The sequence below is a fragment of the Leptosomus discolor genome, chromosome 9 (genome assembly GCF_034619465.1).
Source record: "Leptosomus discolor isolate bLepDis1 chromosome 9, bLepDis1.hap2, whole genome shotgun sequence".
In the NCBI taxonomy this organism is placed as follows: domain Eukaryota; kingdom Metazoa; phylum Chordata; class Aves; order Leptosomiformes; family Leptosomidae; genus Leptosomus; species Leptosomus discolor.
This window is the reverse complement of record NC_141399.1, coordinates 17,264,920-17,286,269: the sequence shown is the minus strand read 5'-3', so window position 1 is coordinate 17,286,269 and position 21,350 is coordinate 17,264,920. Positions and strand designations below refer to the sequence as shown.

At 44.4% G+C, this 21,350-nt stretch overlaps 1 protein-coding gene and 1 long non-coding RNA gene across 2 annotated transcripts; both read right to left on the bottom strand.

Annotated features, from left to right (window-relative positions):
• Positions 1-727: 727 nt before the first annotated feature.
• LOC147414876 (uncharacterized) lies at positions 728-3,488 on the bottom strand. Its single transcript, XR_015183760.1, has 2 exons — positions 1,665-3,488; positions 728-1,407 (listed from the first exon to the last, which is right to left on the bottom strand). It is a non-coding gene; the product is annotated as an uncharacterized LOC147414876 (long non-coding RNA).
• Positions 3,489-4,069: 581 nt separating this feature from the next.
• WDR82 (WD repeat domain 82) lies at positions 4,070-20,014 on the bottom strand. Its single transcript, XM_086469752.1, has 9 exons — positions 19,854-20,014; positions 14,603-14,700; positions 11,215-11,281; positions 10,921-11,020; positions 8,783-8,899; positions 7,072-7,227; positions 6,881-6,950; positions 4,905-5,047; positions 4,070-4,407 (listed from the first exon to the last, which is right to left on the bottom strand). The coding sequence occupies exons 1-9, from the start codon at positions 20,012-20,014 to the stop codon at positions 4,378-4,380; spliced, it is 942 nt and encodes a 313-aa protein (XP_086325878.1). The 3' UTR covers positions 4,070-4,377.
• Between the last annotated feature and the right edge of the window lie 1,336 nt (positions 20,015-21,350).

The window sequence follows — 21,350 nt, the reverse complement described above, 5'->3', positions numbered from 1 at the left end:
ACACAGACTTGAAGTGGAGAAAACAGCCTTAGAAAAATCACAAGGGAGTTTTCGCTTTGGATTTGTCTTTGCCAAAACCCACTTTGTCACTGGAAGTATTATTCCCTTAGCAGTGCTACCCTGAGGGCTAGGTGTCAAAAGATGGTTTCCTGCAGTGGGAGGCCTGGACCCAGGAACGAGGTAGCCTTCTCAGCTATCTGCTCATGGTTTAAGCAAGGGATAGAACAAAACCCACTTCTCTCCAGCTTTGCTTTCCCCCCCACATCCTCTTGAATTTAACCTGAAAACCACACACATGGGGTTTTACGCATGCTGCTGCCACCCCCCCCCCCAGCAGCTGTAACACTATCTATACATTGACTGCAACGATCCAAGTCTCCTGTTGCTCCAAACCAACAAGCAACTCCCTGCCTTCCTGCTGAGAAAGGGCTTGGCTCTTCCATCCGGACCACAGGCTCCTGTGGACACCCCTCTCCCTAGGGCACCATACCTCAACAAGTAGCTGTCACAAGGCTGCTTCCCTACCAATACATTCCTAGGCAAAAAAAACCCTCTTAAAATGGGCCATTTATGGAGGGATAGCTTCAGAGCATCACATTTTTCACTACAGAGCTTCTGACTTCCCAAAACAAAGGGGCTTTTAAAACAATGATTTTCTCATTCCCCCTCTAAGAAATCAGCAAGTTGTATCAGACCGGACGAACGCAGAATTTACAGCACTCTGTGATCTCTCTACAAAATATTTATTGGTAACAGCCACAATATTGAATTCTCCACATATGTATTTTGTGACAAAGCATAATTTGACTTCATGTATTTACACTCATCTGGCAGATACCACCCAGGAGTTAAACTCCCCATACAAGCTCATGATGAAAGAGACCAGTTTCCCAAAGGCTTGCCAGGATCCTAGCCCCTGACCCAAACCCAAGGTGAAGTCTCTTAAAGTGCAAATATAGTCAAGAGGCATCGGAAAAGATACACTCCTGCTTCCAAATTTGTTCACTCAATTGCTCCCGTGTCCCCCAGAGCAGGGGTTGGAACATTAAGCAAGGACCCGGGAGCCTCAAAAAAAAAAATAAATTTCGAAGACTAAGTTGGAGAAGAAAATTACACCCGAAATCTCCTACAGTCCAAGCAGATGTGCTCAGCCACCACCATGGCTTATGCAGAGGAGGGCTGTGGAGTCTCACTTCCCCTCGTCTTGAAGGAAGGTCTTTACTTCATCCCAAAGAACACGGCGGGGGGGACTCATCTTTTAAATGTCCAATTTGGAGGGGGAATGTTGTTTCCTGCTTGGCTTGACTAAGGTTGGACACTCCGTTTGACCTGGGAGTGCTGTTTTTGACGAGGTCCGTTTCTCATGAGCTGGCTGCCCTGAAGATCACAGGAACTGCAGTCCTGATACTTTTAGAGAAGCACATAGAAGCTGGAAACTGAAAGCTTTAGTCACCTTTCCTTTCTAACATTCTAGCAACAGGATACTCAAGTTCCTTGACAATAACTTGGCACACTTCCCTCTTTTAAAGGCAGGTAGGAAACACTCAGTGCCACGTCAGTGTCACATCGGAAAGATGTCTTTGCCTGTGTGGGCGGCAGTCTGCCCCGGGAAGGCATTAGGCTTAAATTCTGAACTGAGCATTAGTGCTGCGTTGTGTACAAACCTGTAAATTTATCTTCACTCCAGAAAGCCACTGATGTTCTTCATGTATGTATCCTCCTAGATCGGTCCTTTGGTCCACTTTTTCTTATATGTTTCATGCTGCAATGCACAATGTTTCACTACACTGCAAGCAGAAAAGAGCTGAACAACGGTCTTTAGACAAGCACTCAAACCACATTAGCAAAAAGCATTTTTTGAATAGAATACTTCCAAATGCTTCCCTGTGAAAAAATTAACAAGAAAAATGGCTGGAGGCTATCTGTTCACTTCCTCAGGCAACAGACTTTGTAAAACCCTGCAAGATGATTTGCTACAGAATACTGAAGTTTAACTGTTAAAATGCACTTCAAACCCCAAATACCTGTATGTTACAAACCACTGCAAAACACAGCTGCTTATGGAAACACCAACAATGGTGAAATAGCACCAAGGAACCTGAAATGCAACAACACCGAGTTGAAGAGGTGGCTATGAGTACCGAGAAAACCATCTCCCTTCACACAGGGCATTTACAGGTGGTGGTGGGTCGGCACAGGAAGAGGGATGCTGGTGTAACAGTATCTCATCTGCATCTCCAACAGCAGGCCTGTTTGGCACTATCAAGAGCATCAGTCTGCCGTTCCCTTCCCTGCTCCAGTCCGGAGGACAGCAAACTCGCATTGCAGAGCTGTGCCGTTAGAAATGGCTCTAAGCTTGTGCGGTAGCATCAGCAGAGGCAAGCCACAGAGCTTAAGGAGAAGCTTCAATCGCAGCAATTGATCCAAATGTCAAGTCTACCAGATTGCCTCCTGCAGGCAGTCCTCCTGCCAGCTGTCACAGGCAAACACTGCAGCTCAGCATGTGCTGCTACTTTAAAGCAACCAGCAGTGGAGAAATGCTCATTCCCCATCCCCAGCTCTTAACACGGCACATTTCCACTGACAAGGACTGGCGGGCCGGGGGGGAAGTAAACAACAAAGGCAAGGAAAAGCAAACCAAAAGCAGCTGTTCTACAAACCGATTTCCTTTTCCAGGGAGATATGCTCTGAATTATATACCAGGACCCACAGCTGAGATGAACTTTGCTGTAACAGGGGAACATCTAGACAACTGACCCAATCAAAATGCTTGAGCACAGCTCTCCAGTATGGACTGGCACTTGAGAACAAAGAGAACGTGCCCACTACTGTGCTTACCAGTACCAGCTTACCCTACCAGCACTTCACATTAAGGAGAAGGGAAGCACATGTGGCTGAGCAAGGAAGAATCCACCTTCCAAGCTGTGACCCAGCACATAAAACCAAGTGTGTCTGGAAAGGCAAGAACACAACAAACACCATATTTATGCCGAGCCTGTCCCAGCCTGCTGATGGATGCACTTAACAATGCAGCGCTTCAGGAAAAAGAAACTGGAACCAGGCTTGAGGACCAGCTTGCCAGCCCTTCCGTGCCCTTCGCCCCCAAGTCTCTCTGGCGCAGGAGAGCACATCCCTCCCGTCTCTTTGCAGGGGCGTTCCTTGGAGCAGGGCCACCACAAAGCACAGTCAGCACAGTCACATGTAAGATTTTAAAAATGCAATTCTGAAGACACCATCTGACAAAGGAAGCATCGCTCTTTTGGGGCTATCGCTGAAAATCTGCAGGACCTGGAACAAAATGCACAATGAATTTAACTGCTTGTCAGTTTTATCAGCAAAGGGACACAGGTCTAAGCCTGGTGTGGGGAGAATTTAATGGAGCTCAATTACAAAACAGGAGGGGAAAACTGCATCGGTGAAGGTAAACAGCCTAGACGCTCCACAATACTGGCCACATCATACTCTTTAATATCTAAAAGTAAAAAAATATGGCCCATTCCCAGTGCCCCCCCCCCCCCCGCCCCCTCCCAATATTTACAAGCAAGATCAGCCAAGATGATACATAATAAAGATACACAGGCGGACTGTGCTTTCAGTCTCAGGTAGGTTTCTCCATCTTCTTGCTGACAGACTCCTTTATTGCTTGGGACGCTGACTGGACCTCCTCAGTACTGTCTGTGCCCTCCGGGATGCCGGCACATCAAACACCAGGGAGGCTTTCCGGCAAGCTCTGGCAGCGGACAAAACCTGTGGTTTGTTGCACACTAAATAACCCAAAAAAAGGATGACAGGATGTATCGTATATATTGACAGTCACTTGCTCTTTCGGTGTGTGTTCCACTGCAAGAGAATCCAGCATCTGCTGTTTAAGTTGAAAACTGTCAGTGTTCACATTTGGCACAAAAGTAACTTTGCATCTGTGGGCTGCAGTGAAACCAGAGATCCCAGATGTGAAGACATATGCACTTACAGGAAGGTACTGCACGTTCCACCTTGGAACCTCAATAGCCTTGCGCACTTACAGACGGAAACACACAATTACAGCGTAAAAAAAAATATGCCACAAACGTTTTGTAAATAAAACAGACTTCATTGCTCTTATCAGAAATAATACTGTGTGAGTTCCAACTTTGGCTGAAGCCTGCTGGGCATGGACTGGAAGGTAAGAACGTGTAGCACGCCGCTTCTGAACATGCTAGGAGGCCGAGTGGAGGAGTCCTCACAAAGGAACGCAGCAAATAAAGGTAAGACATATGGAGACATATGCAGGAACAGGAACACAGCCTAGGAGACCTAGGCAATTCCAATGCTATGCTTGCAGTGATGTGCTGCTGTTAGCAGTGTAGATGTCATCTGACAGCAGCTGCAGCGTAGGAATCAGTCGTCGATAGTTGGCAACCAGAAGGCCTACAAAAGAGGAAAGAACGAACATCTTTTACAGAGCAGAACACAGATCTCTCCTGTTCCATACTGTAGGAGCCGATCACTGCTACCTTCTATGAGCACACAAGTGGAGACAAGCAAAGAGGCAGCAGCACCCTCCCCGCAGTTTAAGGTTACAATCCTGGCTTACGCTGGTTTGGTTTGCACTGCACGTCCTCAGAGCAAGCCAGTCGTACACAGACTGAAAGTACCAGTCGTGTACAGCGACCTGGAGAACTCTCACTTCTGCGTGCACGTTCACTCACTGCTCTGCTTTCGTGTGTGTTCAAACACTGGCTTGCCAGGTGTGCTGCCCCACACATCTACCTGCCAGGTAAGGCATGATCAAGGCAAGACAGACAGGGGCCCAGCTCTCACCAAAGCCCAAGGACATACCCATCAGTGGCACTGAGCCTTCTCAGACATTTCTAAAAGGGTCAGCACCTCATTGAGTCAAGAAGAACTTAAAACACTTTCCTTACCATATTGGAACATGCGCTAGCAAAAGTCATGAATTTTGGATTGAACTGCAGACAGGTTATAGGACCTGTGTGTTTCCCATCCAACACGGCCACTTTCATTCCGCTTTCCCCATTCCAAACATGAATCTTCCCATCCTCCGAACCTGCAGGCGGGAATGGAAAACAAGACATGCAACACAGACTGGAGAGGCCAGCAGAGAAAATGAAGAACATTCCTGTCAGAGCACTGTAGGAACAAGCATGCCTCATCTTTGTAGCTTAACTTTAAAGCTCTAAGTGTCACTAGAGCATTTACAAAACGTCACTAGTTTACACATCCGTATCCAAACAGCAGGTTTTATCTATGCACTGCAAAGACTCAACCATGCAACACAACACAACTATATTATGGCAAAGAGGTTAACAACTACAGTCACCCAGTAGAAAAGGAGAGCTGACACCATCCAGCTAAGGAAGAAAGACCCTTGCCAACTTGCACCAGCATGTGAGAGGCCAAAAGCTGTGTGTAAGAGTCATTGTTCACACAAGTTCTCAGTTCAGACTCAGGAGGAGATAAATATTTCACTCGGTAGGCACAGAATCAAATCAAAGGTTTTACCACTGAAGGTAACCAGATTTCAATGCGCTATGCCAAATACAAGAAGCTTCACTGGATATCTACTCTCCACACTAGTACAGTGGGACACGTTTTTCACTTCAAAAGGGCATTTTGCAAACTCTGGGGCTGGCACTTAACGTTTTTATAATTCAATTCTGCTTTAGTCTCATTTTAAATAAGATTTGTAATAAAAACATAAGGAATTTTCTTCTACTTCTGTATTTATACGTATAGCCTTTCAGAGAGGAAAAATTAAGCAGCACAAGTTACAACTTAACCATATGTAAAAACTGAACAGAAATAAGTGTTTTGGAACTTCTTCCACTGCATTTTTCATTTGGAAGGGCACAACAGTAAAGTGTGTACAATAAGGTGCTTTCCAGAGACAGACTAAACAAAGAACCCCATGCCCCTTCTCTGCAACTGGGAAATTCTCAGCCAGAAACAAAAAAAAAAAGAAAAGAAAAAGAAAAAAGAAGTTTTGTCAAGATCATCACTCATCTAGGAAATGAGGATCCAGATACCAATTCCCACAAAGTCAAAACATCTTTGATGTACCAGCCATATAAATAAGAGCAAAAAACCTGCTAGGAGAGGACAGCACCACACAGATGCATCTGATTTGCGTTCATGGGTCCTGTTGGGCAGCAGTGCAGCAGTGTGTGGCGGAGTGACTGAAGTGCTTACCTTGGGGTACTCAACCTGCAGCACCAGGCTCTACAGGAGTTGCAACCACTTTTTACCACCCATTTCACTCAGAGTCCCTCCTGCAGGGGGTAAGGAAGGGGGCCTGGACCAGAGGAATCATATGCTGGGAACCATCAGGCTGATGCCTACTGCTTCTATCAAGGGTAAAGCAGACATGGGGGTTTACAAGAGCCACATGAACAGAATGCAGCTGCCCCAGCATGGCACCAGCACAAGAGTGTCCCCAAGAGGTGTACAAATGCACCAGGCTATGAGACCGATCGCCCACGCGGACAGGTGCCTTCCTCGTCAGGCAAGGGAGGGCAGGCCACAACATACAGCCCTGAAATGCTTTAAGGCAGCACATGGCACAACCTAGCCACAGGGTGAGGATCACTGACATAAATTATGAGCCATGTCTCCACGTATTACAACAGTTTGCCAGTTTCTTATCTTTTTTAATAGCATTCATATATAAAGGAAAAAATAAGAGTCGTCTTGCAGGCTCGTTTACATTTCAGTCTAGAAAATCCTGAGTAAACTAACAAAACAGAGAACTGTCAATGCAAAAAAGCTTATAGCTGCATTTTATTATTGAAATACATTCTACTTCCCAACAGACACAACTTTAGTCCTACATAACACACCTAATTTCAGAGCACTGAATTCTTTCCAAGAAGAATTATCTTACCTATCATGATGAACTGAGAGTCTGGTGTGAATGATGCCTCCAGCGTGACAGCCTTACTATTGTTATAACCCTATGGCACAAAACAGGAGAGCATGTAGTAGAGTGCGTCCACAGTAATCTCCCAACCAAAGGGCACCTGCTCCCAAAACTAACACCAAGTTTCCAGCAGGTTACACAGGCCACATGCTCACCCCAAATGTATGCAGGATAGCTCCTTTAAAGGCATCAATCAGTCGAATGAACCCACCATTAGTCGATATGAGGATGAGTTTACCATCATTACTGAACTTCAGGCCTGTCCACTCACAAGTTCGATCATACTGCATTTTAAATGTAGCAAATGGCCCCTACAAAATAAAAGTGGGAAATAATATAGAATCACAGAATGGTTCGGGTAGGAAGGGAGCTTAAAGATCATCTAGTTCCAACGCCCCTGCCACAAGCAGTGACACCTTCCACCAGACCAGGTCACTCAAAGCCCCATCCAACCTGGTCTTGAACACTGCCAGGGAGGGGGCAGCCATAGCTTCTTTGGGCAACCTGTGCCAGTGTCTCACCACCCCCACAGCGAAGAATTTCTTCCTAATGTCTAACCTAAATCTCCCCTTGTTCAGTTTGAAGCAGTTACCCCTTGTCCTATCACCCACCCCCTGATCAAGAATCGCTCCCCACCTTTCCTGTAGCCCCCTTTAAGCACTGGAAGGCCGCTATAAGGTCTCCTGGAGCCTTCTCTTCTCCAGGCTGAACAATCCCCTCAGCCTGTCCTCATATTGGAGGTGCTCCACCCCCTGCATCATCTTCGTGGCCCTCCTCTGGACCCGCCTGAGCAGGTCCATGTCTGTCTCGTGCTGGGGGCACCAGAGCTGGACACAGCACTGCAGGTGAGGTCTCAGCAGAGCAGAGAGGCAGAGTCACGCCCCTCGACCTGCTGGCCATTCTGCTCTTCATGCAGCCCAGGATGCGACTGGTTTTCTGGGCTGCAAGTGCACAGTGCTGGCTCATACTCAGTTTTTCATCCACCATCACCCCAAGTCCTTCTTGGCAGGGCTGCTCTCGGTCCACTCATCGCCCAGACTGTACCTGTGATTGGGACTGCCCTGACCCAGGTGCAGGACCCTGCACTTGGCCTTGTTATACGATGTGGACTCTGTATGCATTGCTGCTGACAAGAGCCTGCTTTTAACCTTAACTCAGGAAAACATTTAAGACTTTTCAGAAGAAAATCTTTAGTCTTAAGATACCAAAGGAAAGTGCCATTGCAAAAACATGTCACAGCATGTGTAGTTTCAAAGCAGTATGAATCAACAGTTTTAGTAGCAAGACAGCGCCACAGTGGGGTGTTGCAATAACCAACAGTCCCATGCTCTACCACATTCAACAGCAGAAATTAATTTAAGGCAGAATAAATTCAAACAAGGCTGCTAACTGAAGTTCAAGAAAGAGCTTGAATCACTGTTATCATCATCTGACTTTTTGAAAATCATGGAACTATGCTCAGCGCTTAGCCAGTTCAGCTGCCCACGCAATTACAGTTTACTTTGAAATTTCCACCCTTTCTGACAATCCGGGCTCCCATCTTTGCCAGTGTTCTTCCAGAATAAGCAGCAAGGGAAAAAAAAAAAAAACAAACCACCAAAACCCAACAACACAAAAAGCCTAAATGGAGTTTGGAACAGGTTAAAGAGTTGGAAGAAGTAAACTTTAACATTGGTTCAAGAGTGGATTTCAGGATTTGGTGACAGCCCGTACCCCTTTCTGTCTGTGAGATGGGTACTTACTGAAAACTCTTTAGGTGCCAAGTGGGACCCCAGATAGTAAGCTGGAGTAAAGTAATCCAGCCGCTGAGTTTAGCCTACTTCTTGCAAGCTAACAAATGTAAGAAGTGAAGTTAGGGTAGCTCACCTTGTCAAAAGAACGGAGATCGTAAAGCTTCACCATTTCAGAATTGACTCCAGCAGCAAAAATCAACCCTTCTGGGTCAAAAGAACACACAGGCTTCCCCTGGAGATGCATTAAACCCTAGAAAATGGAAGAAGTCCAAATTATTTTGTGAAACTGATGCTCAAATTTCTACCACTGCCCTCTGAGCCCACGGCGAGCAGGACAGCAGCCTATGGGCAGAACAACTGAATTTCAACTGTAAATACTGAGGTTTTACAAAGGTTCAGAACTCAGCTTCTCAAAAGCAACTCTGACCGCTTCAAGTAATCATACAAAGCTTCCAGTCTGCTGCAATGACAGATTTTACATCAGAACTCATCAAGACCTCATTCGAGCTGTCAAGTAATCAGAGGAGGGTGGATGATGTGACTGTATTAATACTAGACAGCACCACAAAACACCGCTGCTGGGATTGATAGCTATGCTCCTCCAATTATGGTTGCAAAGGAGGGGGGGCAGGGGTAAGTATTTTGAAAGCAAGTAGAAACAGCTCCAGTATACACCACTGCTGAACCTTCCATGCCTGTCTAATGAAAACTCATACCTTCTGGAAGCCAACAGACCTTAACATATTAAAATTGACAGATTACTATCAGTACTTATTTTTAATGTTACGTTTTCCTAGTAGATAATAGTAGATAAGACCTGAGAAAATTTAGTAAAAGCCAAGAAGAGATATAATTTTCTGTATCCTGACTGGCAGGTCTGTGCATGTTAGCCAAATGTCTTTATGTAACTGTATGCACATAAATAAGAACACGCCTTTGATTAAATCAACAATAATTTAAGAAGTTTCTGCATTTCTGAAATGCCATTCTTCTCTAGAGAAGTCTACAGACTTTCCTAGGTTCTTTTCTTTACAATTTAGGTCAGTTTTCTCTGTGATCTCTGAAGGCTAGGCAGTAGTAAGTTAGCCAATACTCAGGGCCCTTGCAAGTGGGACACCTCTCGTTTCTTGGTAGTATTTCTAGGCACCATGGCTGCCATCTCATGGGCAAATCGAAAATGACAAGGAACACTTCCTCAACCTGTTTCCCAAACTTTGCCGGATGCAGCTTCCAGCTGCAAGTCCTAGTTTTACTGTTCTTACAACTTCAGGCACTAGCATAAACCATAGAACTGCTACTGAATTTACAACTCTGTCTCATCTGTAGTAACTTCGACACTGAGGTTCATCCCAAGGGAAACTTACACACTGGCATTAAATGCATACTCCTGGAGAAAGGCAAAATTAAGATTTCTTGTCAGAAAATGTTCGATTTTAAGACAGATAAAATCATTTTGTAAGGAACCTAACCTTTTCCTCCTTTTGGATTTACAGTTACATCATCTGGCATAAGTAAACAGCCCCCTCGCATAAGCAAAATGGTCCCAATGAGATGGGAAGAATATGAGAGCACAACACAGTGTGTTTGTATATAGGGACAAAACAGTTCATCATCAATAAAACGTGGAGATTCTACACGTAGTCTTTCATTCCTGCCCCTGCTGCCAGCTCTGGTACTTTTCTCAGCCCACACAAGCCTGCTTCCACTAAAAAAAGTAAAGTATTCCAGCTAAATGAATAAAAACAAACAGGGTTTTGCCTTGCTAGAAAGTTAAATCTGCTCACAAACAGCTCTGATGAACAAAGGTGATACAAGTAGCAGAGAGACCATATGGCTGCTGTGTTACTTTAGATCATCAGTTGCTTCATCAAATTTAATTGCATCAAGGCATCAATTTTAAACACACACTATAAACACTCGGATAAGATGCATTCCCAACCCTAAGAGAGAATACTCTCTGCATGGGGTAGCAGCCTGATGAACAAGCTGACGACACTCAGCTCTTTTGTTTTGTCAGCTGTGGGTGTTCTTGCTCTTCCCAGTGCCTCTCCAGGAGAGATATAGGTGAAAGTGAGTGGTGTTACACAATGTGACATACGTATCTCACACAGATTTGTGATCAAGGCTCCTTCAGCACTCCAGAAAGGCGTCAACACTAAATCAGCAGCATACATTTCCGGCAGTATTTTCGTTTTGTAACAAGCACACATCCATTTTCCATCCTTTTACTTGAAAATGCAACACACTACGTGCATGAATTTGATATCCTACCTGGCAATTTGGAGAGCGGAGATCCCAAAGTCGAATAGTTTTATCAAGGGATCCAGAAATGAAAGTATCATCCACTGGAGACATTGAAAGAGCAACCACTCTGCAACACAGAAGACCACATGCATCAGAGACACCCAAAAGGACTGGAGCAACACCTACCCCAACAAGTGAGTACAAGCTCATAATTGCCATGAACAGTTCTACAAAGCAAAACAAATCGAGTGTTAACGTAACTCAAGCTCATTACAATCATTATTTCAATTTCTCCTGTACTATCTCCAAGCCACATCTTACCTTTTTGTATGCCCTGGGAAATACCGAATGTATTTGTTGTCATGCAGGGAGAGGTATCGGATCGTATCTGAAAACATAAACCATAAGCCTTATTATATCATGAACCCATCTTGAAGTGGTCACACAGTAAACTTGCTCCCCACAGCAACAGCAATCTTCCCACACTGAATAAGTTTCATCATTTGATTTCAAGTCAGACTTTGAAACAGAATCGTTAGACATAGAACAACCTGGTTTCCAAGGCAGAATTGATAATCAAGGAAAAGATACTTCCTACAGCCTGAAGTTGTATTATAACCCAAAGGCAAACTGCCATGTGATTTATGCAAGTTAATTTCAAAGTTGCTAAAATTTAAGTAGCAGTAGGTTTTATTCCATAATTCCCACAATACTGAGAGTATAAAATTTACGAAGTTGATACTACTCCTTTTTTTTTTTTTGCTATACAGCATGAATCTTGCTGTCTTACCTACGTACACAAGCAGCAAATAAGTCTCCAACTAAACAGTAAGCATACGAAATTCCTGAATTCTAGCATTTAGCCAAAGGGAAGATAAAAACATGAACTTCAAAGCCAGGACAAGACCATTAAAAGCAGCAAATCTTTTTTTTTTTTTTTTTTTTTAATCTGACAACCACAGCTTCACACATTCTCTGCATTTAGAACAGCTAAGCTTTAAGAAGAGGACAGATGAAAAGCTGAACTAAAGCTTAGTCCACTTAAAGTAATCTTAAAAATATATTGAATAAATCAGAGCAGCACCACAACATTTCTCAAGTGGTAATTTTATTCTGAGTATAGATGAACATATCAAGAGTAGCCCAGAATTTGGAAGATGCTGTTGAGACTTCCTCCCAAGATTAAAAGAAATCCTTGTAAGAGGAAACAATTATTAAAACACAGAAGCCACTTTTTAATCTTTATGTGCAGATCCATCCGAGTGATGAAATGTGAAGAGCACAAGTTAAACCTCCAACCCACGAAAGCAGTATCAGCAAAGTGCCTTCCCACGCTGATTAGGGGACACTGGTTTAAGCTACTGCTGGATGGAAGAGGTCGGCATCGTGCACCTGCAGCATACGGTGCCAAGGGACTCCGTGCTGCTGTAACAAGTCCTGACGAGGCTCCACAGATAAACTGAGGGGAAAGGACATTTTCACTTTTGACTCAGAAGAACGAGAGCCAACAGGATGCAACATGCACAGTGCATTTTAGCACTCTTAAGGGCTACTGTGTTCAGTTTTTTGAAAGACTCATTCAGCAAAATTTAGTTTCTGTGAAAAAATTATCAAGTTCCCATTTTTGCCTCAGGTTTCACAGCAAGCTGAGATCAGAGTTCTAGACACCCTCCAGTATTTGACAAGAAAACTAAAGCTAACTGATCAAGCTGGAAACAGGATGCTGGTGACACACAGTTCTGAAAGGCTCTAAGTGACCTGAGGTGACTATCCAAACATGAATCCCCAACACCAGCATCACATCCCATCGCGGCTACAACCGATACACTTCAAGCAAGCTGTTAAGACACATCTCTAGTTTTTCCTGCAAGAACTGTCGTTACCTGATTTCTGAAGTATCCATGCAGAATTTTATCTTCCTTTGCTAAAGAAGCAGCACCAGGGAACTGTGATCCTTTGTGATCCTTTTTGTTGGCAGCGCTCTGTCCCAGGCAAGGCAGTGGCCTGTACAGTTATCTCCTGTACCGGGTGGTATCATAGACCCTCAAACTGTACAAACTACTACCTCAGCCTGGAATCAGGCAAGAGGAACTAGGTTCAAAGGCCTTGAGGAAATCTTCAGAAGTGACTGGATTGGTAGCAAGTCCAACACATAAAATGCTTGAGAGCCAGCGCCAGCACTCCTGTAACATGCTCCTGGGTTAATTTTTCCCCCGATAACTGCGTAACAGGTTAAATATAACGCACCTTGCTGCATGCGTTAGGGACAAAAGAGACCCCTCCAGAACATGCTGCTGGTTTTATTAGGCTTATAGTTCCTAACAGCCATAAATACATTCACATGCTACCTTTTTCTTTTCTTCTTATCATAATGCTACCCTACAGGATAAAGGCTCTTTAAGTTTCGGTTCCTCAAAGGCTTACCAGTGCTTATAAACAAAAACTCACAGCAGCATTAAAAATGCTTTGTTGAATTGTTAATTAATTGTAAATTCAGTAACTGTCAAGTCAGAAATCAACATGAAGTCAAAACTTCATTAAAAAAATAAGCAGGCTGTGAAACAGACTAAAAAGGCAAGTGCTTCCTGTCACACTTTTAATCCTTTTACACCATTAAATCCAATTCCATTGGAAACTTTCTTGTTCCTCTAGTTTCAGGTCCAGCTTCTTCTAGCTTAACCTGACTTCCTAACTTAACTTCCATCTGCTCTAATTTCATACTCTTGAATTCCTTAAGTAACCTAGCACAAATAAGGCACCAGTATCTCTACTGTCAAGGTCCACCTCTGCAAAGGAAAACACCAAAACAAAACCACTATTCCAGAAATTATCATGTTTACAAATACAATGTTAAAACCCACTTATAAAGTGCCGTGCTAAGAGACTTGTTTGCTAAAAATCCCTCAGACACTGACTACAACAAAAAAAGCTGAGACAAAATTTCAAATGAACAGTAGCTGTTTCCAACCTTAGGAAGAAATAATGTACCTATCTGTGCCAGGTCTTAAATCTGACTTTTAGATTAAATTCAAATACAGTAACAGAGAGCCTGCCACAGAGTTCTAGAAGCCTTTCTGATGTCAGCGATTTACAGAGTGTAGCTATCACAGACACTGACTGTGGAGAAATAGCATGGAAGTGGGTGTTCTGTCTACTACATGGAAAAAACAGATTAACAGAAGCAAAGATAATCTCAGAAGAGCTCTGTGACCTCCTCCAGGCTTGGCTGGTGATCTGCCGAGTTACCTGAACTTCCTGTCCTCCCTGCTGCGCACAGGGAATGGAAAAACATTCCCTTCCTTTGCACTTCATTTGTGCGCATACCAGACAGAGCTATGGCATTAGCCCACCTTCTGGCTGTGCTCCTTCCACCTTATTTCACACGTAAGAAATTAAGGCACAGAGGCTGACTGACAGCACTGGTTTCAAACAGCGAAGTGAACAGCAGAATCAAGAACCTAACTTTCATCACACCAACAACGTTTAATACCTTAGTTATTGCGACAATACAATAACTCACATCAGCATGCTCGAGGGAATATCACCGAGTTGTGCATTAGAGTTGAACATCAATTCCTCTGTCTCTGACAGTGCATTTATCACCAAAAAGTTGCTACAATATTTTCCCAGCTCTTTAGAGCTTTTTATCCAGGCATATAGTCTTAAATGTAAGGAGACTAAATATGCTCAACTCCAGTGGACCACTTACCATCTATTTTGTTGGAGCTGTACACGACAGTGTTGGCAGCGTGTGTGTACCTGATGAGGTCCACTCCATACTTCTTACTGTACAGTGTTCTCTTTGGTCTGTCAGAAGGAAGCAGAAATAATTGCACTCGCTGCCACAAAAAGCTCAAACCAAAACTCACCACATTAACAAGGCCTGTTTTCATTGAGATATTACAAGATTGTTCCACGTAATCAGATATTTAAGAAAGGCTTTTGTACTCGATTTTCAAACAAGCACCTCCATGCTTTCTCCAAGACTATTCCCAGGCTTGAGACGTGCCCTGTAACAGCCGCAAAATGCACCTATTTGCCTCCTCCAAAAATTTTTTCCCATGATGTTTGCTGTAAAAAGAACATGAGGCGCTAGCACAACGAGCCCTTGATTTCAAGCAGTACTGCCTCATCCTCCCCTTGCCCATCCAAATCTCCAATTCATCTGCTGCTTATTTTAGAACAAAAAGACAAATTATTTTTCTTCTATCTTACTTCAAAACCTAGAACAGTGTGTCTCATTCAGAATAAGGCTCCTCAGTATTAACGCAAACATGTCTATATACCAGTGGTCTATAAAAGCAATGGTAACACAGGGACTCTCAAACTACTGGAGAATGAGACTCATACCCAATCCCAATTAAAGCACAAAACTTGAATGTAACATTTTGCAACAGAATTAAAGGCATTGTAGTGACAGTGAAAACAACATAGAGAACTGGAATTTTAGGGGTCTGGTAAGCAAGTGGTATAACTGCAGTACTAGAAATTTAAACTGCAAAGTAAACTTAGAAGTAGCTGGTTAATAAGCATATCTTGCAGCAACAGCAGCAGCAGCACCTGTTTAAGCAGTGCAAGGTCTCCACCACCCTCCTTCCCCTTTCCTTCCTCAGCTGAGGTAGCACAGAGGTTTCAAAGCTGGGCAGCCAACCAACAGGGGTACCGATCAACACCAGAAATAATACAGTCTCTTCCGGGAGTTATTTTTAGTCCAGAAATTTATAACTGCAGTTATTACACAGGCCTACAAAATATTTTACCAACACAAACCAAAGACAACAGCATGGAATGGAAACAAACAGCAGGAGCGGTTTAAACCGAAATACTGCTGCCAAAAGAAAAGTTTATCATGACTACACCCTCAGACAAGGTATTTCTAAAATGCTTAACTTTTTCCTTGTTTTCATTAGCCTCAAACTGACACACCCAACCAAGAGCACAACTTGGAGACTTTTCATATCAGAACAAAAATAGACATTAATTCTTAAAGACTAAGTCTTGCACAGCAGAAGCCACAGGGCTTCAACTTCAAACGAATTGCTGGGGACAAGCTTACATTAACTGAAAGCCAATACAGCAAGTGTAATTAAAACCCATACGCCGCCTGTACCACTTAGACCAAATCTCAACAGATTCTTCCTGAGTTCCCCCAGTATATTTTAAAAATTGATTTTCGGATGCAAACATGCTACAAACTGAAAACAACACATCAAATATAAATTTAGACACCAAAACTCTGTAGCATTATGCCCAATATACTTCTCCATACTCGTCTCTCTAGTTACCTCAGCTATGCTGTTGACCAAAATGGAAAAAAAACACCCCAACAAAAAGAAACAAAAAACCTCAAAACATACAAAGATTCTGGTTCTTCCTTATCTATGAAAAGTTCAAAGCTTAGAAGCTCTATTCAGAATAAATGAATATACACCAAAGAATATACACAGAGACAATAAAGATCGATAGATGGACAAAAGCACATTTACCAAAAAGAAGGAAAGAAAGTAATTCTGTGTTTTAAGAAAGGTGAAGTTTTTATGTAAGCCAGTACAAGCAGAAGCATGTCACTTCACACAAGACCAACCACCTGTTCCCAATCGGCTATTTAAAAACAAACAAGAAAACCAAGTTTTATATTTTTTTAAAAATAAATCACAATCACTAAACATAACTCCAAGTTTAGGGTTAATCTATCCCACTTCCAAATGAAGCAATATTGCCAAAGAAAAATGCTTTACGAGACCACACTCAAATCTGTTATAAAGATGAAACAAAATGTCTGTAATAATACCTGTGCCTTGGTTTGAATCACTACTACTGCAGGTAAACCCATCATCCAAAACCAGGCTCACTGGTATGTCTAGTAAAGACCACAGCTAAGCAGGAGTCCGGATCCATCACCTCTTGATTTATATAAATAACACACAATTGATATATACTAAAATACAAGCTAGACCTTTGCTAGACATACCCAGGTTACAAGTCTGCAGCCACAAGCCTCCCGTTCCCAGCCTTACGGACAGCTGTACATCCCAACACACAACTCTGTCCTACAGGTTTTCAGAGTTCATTCTGAGGCCCTGACAGACACAGGCAAGCCTCTTGGTTATGCTTCTGAGCCAGCCTATTGTGGAGGTATTCAGTGATGCAGAAGGGGCTAAAAAAAATTATAACAACAATTTAGTTGGTAACACATCTTGAGATAGAAGTGGAATCTCAGGTCCAAAAGTATTGGATACTCACGAAGAAACAGGACAAATTTTTAAAGCTTGTTCCCTAGGCTTAGAATATATGAGATAAGGGAATCTGTGTCTCAAGGAGATAATCTTGTCCTGTCAGCCCTTGGCTACACATCACTTCTTTAAACTGTCTTGGCATTTTCAGAAACTGAAGTTCACAGAGACAGACCTTGGTCATACTGGTAACGGCTCTCATAGCTGTATGGCTCATTTTGGTATGGCAAAACAAAGCCAACTAGGTGACTGTGTACCTCAACTATAACAAAAGACCGTTGCATTTTCATTCTACCAGCAGAACTGTTCATTAACAGGGAAAAAAACCAAAACAAAACAACAAATTTTGCCACATTTACATAGGGAAAAGCTTAAACATTCAGGCCATTTGATGAAGAAGGGTATCTTATACCAAAGCTCAGCAAGCAGGACACTTCCTCCTGGCCATTACATTCATTAGCAATGACATATACAAGAAGGTGAGAGTTCCATGCCCTTGAAATGGTGGTTTAAGAAAAAAAAAAACAAAAAAACAACAAAACACCAACAAATTATAGGCCTGAAACTGCCAAATTCCACCATGTCACAACAACAATCATTCACGGATTTTTTTTTCATCTCCACATGAACCTCTAGTGACAAAATAATTCACAGCTAAAACTTTCCAGGCAAAGTGTCCTGCATCCCTAGGGACCTCTAAAAATCACAGTTACACTTTTAAGTCAATTGATAGTACATGACAAACTTTCAAATTAATTTTATAACCACTAGAGAAATGCATCCTGAAGCAGTGGTTACCTTGATGGAACTACTCTCATTGCCTGGTAGCACTGCAGCAGACAATCATCGATCTTCTACATTTAACTTAATTAAAGCAAACCCTCTGCCTGTAAAGTATATATCAGGACTAGATGCAGACAGGGATGAAAGGACCAAATGCCTCCCAACCCATCAAACTATTATTTACAAGTTTGAAAGGAAAGAGCAATCAATACCATCTGCATTAACATCACTCGGCCCTTCTACTATTGAATATAATTAGGATCTAGAATACAATCCATGGCAGACACCATACCTACAAAGTTACCTCTTCTTACATAAATAACAGATAATTTCAAACAAGAGTTCACTCTATCAGACAGGGAACACTACCAACTTTAACATGCAACGTAACAACTTTAAGCAAGCAAACTACATAGAAGTGTAAAACAACATATGGTAAGTGGCCTACAAAATTAAGAGAATATGCAGGATGCAATCTCTCAAGCACAGCAAGTGTGGTGTCTTGGTTTGCTTGTAATATAAAAAAGAATACCTGTTTACTAGAAAACACAGGCAACACTGACACATCTACCTCCTGGTACTCCCAAGCCACTTCCTTTTCATTCTTGCATTACCCTGTCCTTTTTATTCTCTCCTCTACAAAAGCATGTGTGCTCTTTCTTTCTTTCACTTTACGGATGGATGGATGTGACGCTCTCTAGCCTTGGCTTTAGAAAAAACAAAGCACCTCAGAATTACATCTCTACACCAAGAATCATGTGAAAATCAAAACTTCAAAACTTAAAATTTAAAAGAATTTAAAGGAGTCAAATGCACATTTGTACCGAGAAAAATTTTAATGGAATAATGACATCATTTGGCTCAATTTGTTCCAACTCGCATAAAACACAACAGCCTTTTGCATACGTTCCAAGACATCAACTGCAAGTGTTACTGGTGGTCTTATTTGCACGTTTTTATCCTCTGAATAGGAGCACTGTATCTCAAGCACTGTGCAAATTTATGGGGTTTTATCCAGAAAACAGGACAAGCATCTTGTAATCAATGAAAGAAGAAAGATAAACTGGACAACTCTTGTTCGGTAAGAAACACACACCTTAATTCATTACCCTTAGGCAACAGTAATCAATACACACCTTGGCTGATCAAATAGAAATTAAGACAAAGTTTGAAGACACATGTAAATCACGCATGTATTTTAACTGTGCTTTACCACCACGTTCCCAGACACTGCTTAGGAACTAGGTTTTAAGGAAAACACCATCAACTTTTCAAAAGTTATGGTAAACACCACAGCATCTTCACTTTCTGGCTTAAGGCATTTATCCAAGAAGTTACACTCAAATGAGGTTGCCTAAAATTGCACATCTGTACACTGCTCACAGCAACTGGTTCCATTTTAATTAGCGAGACTTAAGCCCAGAGAAGCCCAAGAAGTCAGTTTGCGTATCTGTAACAATCCCGAGGCCTGGAAATGGGACCAGACTCAACTCCTTAAGCTTAACAACTACTTAGTTCTCACAGCAGTGAACTCTCTCACACTTCGGAAATGACCATCGCTGGCTCCAGCCTACCAGAGGTAACAAGACACAACCGTAGTGCAGACAAAACCATGCTGCTCCCATCTCTGCGCCCCACTTTAACCGTCAATAACCCCCCCGCCCCGCGTCAGAAATCTTTGCGTTCCACTTCAAGCCCACACTAAAAAAACAACAACAAAAAAGCGCTAAAGCTTACCAGCCATACCTGCCACCTCCTCACCGCAGTCTCACCCGTGCGGAGCCGGGTACAGCTGCCCCCCGAACGCCACAACGGGCAGCAGCCAAACCGGTGCTCCTTACGTCCCCACTCTGCCCCAGAAACTTCCCCGGCCCTCCCGAAGGCAGGCACCTCCCTCCCCCGGCGCGGCGGAGGAGCAGGCCAGGCCGGGTCTCCGCCACTCACTTGCCCTCCTGGCAGTCGTAGAGAACGATGGAGTCATCATCGCTGCTGGAGATGACGGTCTCGCCGTTGGGGCTGAAGTCGAAGCAGTTGATCTTGTCCGAGTTCTCGCGGAAGACCTTGGCCACGCGGAAGCTCCGCAGCACGTTGTCCGTCAGCTTCATCCCGCCGCCGGGCCGGGCCGCGCCGAGGGCGGCGGCGCTGCTGAGGGGAGCCGGGCGTGGCTCCGGTCGGCGGCGGGAGCGGACGGGCAAGGCCCGGCGGGGCGGCGGGGATCGGCAGAGGGCGGGGAGGGGCGGCGGGCCAGGGCGGGCGGCGCCCTCCGGCTCGGCTCGGCCCGCTCAGGCCGCGGAGAGGCGGCTCCTCCTCATTGTGTCCGCCATCTTGCTGCTCCGGGAACAGCGGGGGGCGACGCGCGGGGCACCCTGGGAAGGGGGGGGGGACACACGCGCGCGCGCGCTTAGCAGCTGCGCGGTGTCAGGGGAGCTCGGCGGGAGGGCGGGGCGTGCGCGCGGCCTGCTGGGACGGGGGAGGGCGCAGCCGCGGGGGGCGTGGCCTGTACCCGGCGGCCATATTGAGTGTGGCGAGAAGGCCTGCCTGCCCTCCCCCGGCCCGGGGCGGCTGTCAGCGTCCCCGCCCCTCGTGGGGCCCAAGGTGGGAAGGGACGACCCAGAGCCGGACCAGGCCGGGCCGGATTGGGTTGTCATTACCCGTGCCTCGCGGGGTATGGGGGGAAAGTCGGGTTGAGGGCGTTACGTCAGCCCGCAGAGCGGGCAGCGGCTTCGCGCCGCTGGGGGGGCGTGACTTCCGGCGCCATGCGGTCCCTGCGGTGTAGGTGCTGTCCTTTGAAAGGCGCAGCGGGCGCTGTACGTTCGTCTCTCCGCTCCTGTCAGCCCCGTTGCTGCACGTTTCTATCCCGCAGCGGTTTTGGCTGTAAAGCCTGGCCTCCGAGCAGCGCCACAGAGGCGCCACTACCGCACCCTGCGGCCTCGCGCCGCGCAGGACGCCAGATAAAGATGGGCAGCGAACGCCGCACCTTTGAGCGCGCCGCCTTGGCTTTCGGGGCTGGTGCTGCGGTACAGGCACCTTGCAGCTGTGATGAACCTTGATGCCAGGCTCTGTGTTCCTGGTTTTGTACATATCTGACAGCCCTCCCCCAGAAAATTTCTAGCACCCGGTTGCTTTAATTTTAGAACACCAGATCCTTTGTCATTTCGGTCCCCCAGAAACTCAGAATCAAAAGAAAAAAAACCCACAAAACCATAGATGCCTTCATAAATGTTAATTGCATTTTCCTTTAATAGTCTGCAGAAGAGTTTGATTTTGCTTTTAAAGTAATGTTGCCCTCCTGTGGTCAAACAACAGTAAGTCCGGGAACTCTTGTCAAAAGTCCGCTTGCACGTCATTCAAACATGCTTAATTATTTTACGTGCATATACGATTTAGTGAAACAAAAATCTTTTCTCAGATTACTTGCTCTTATTGCTTGCTTACTAGAGT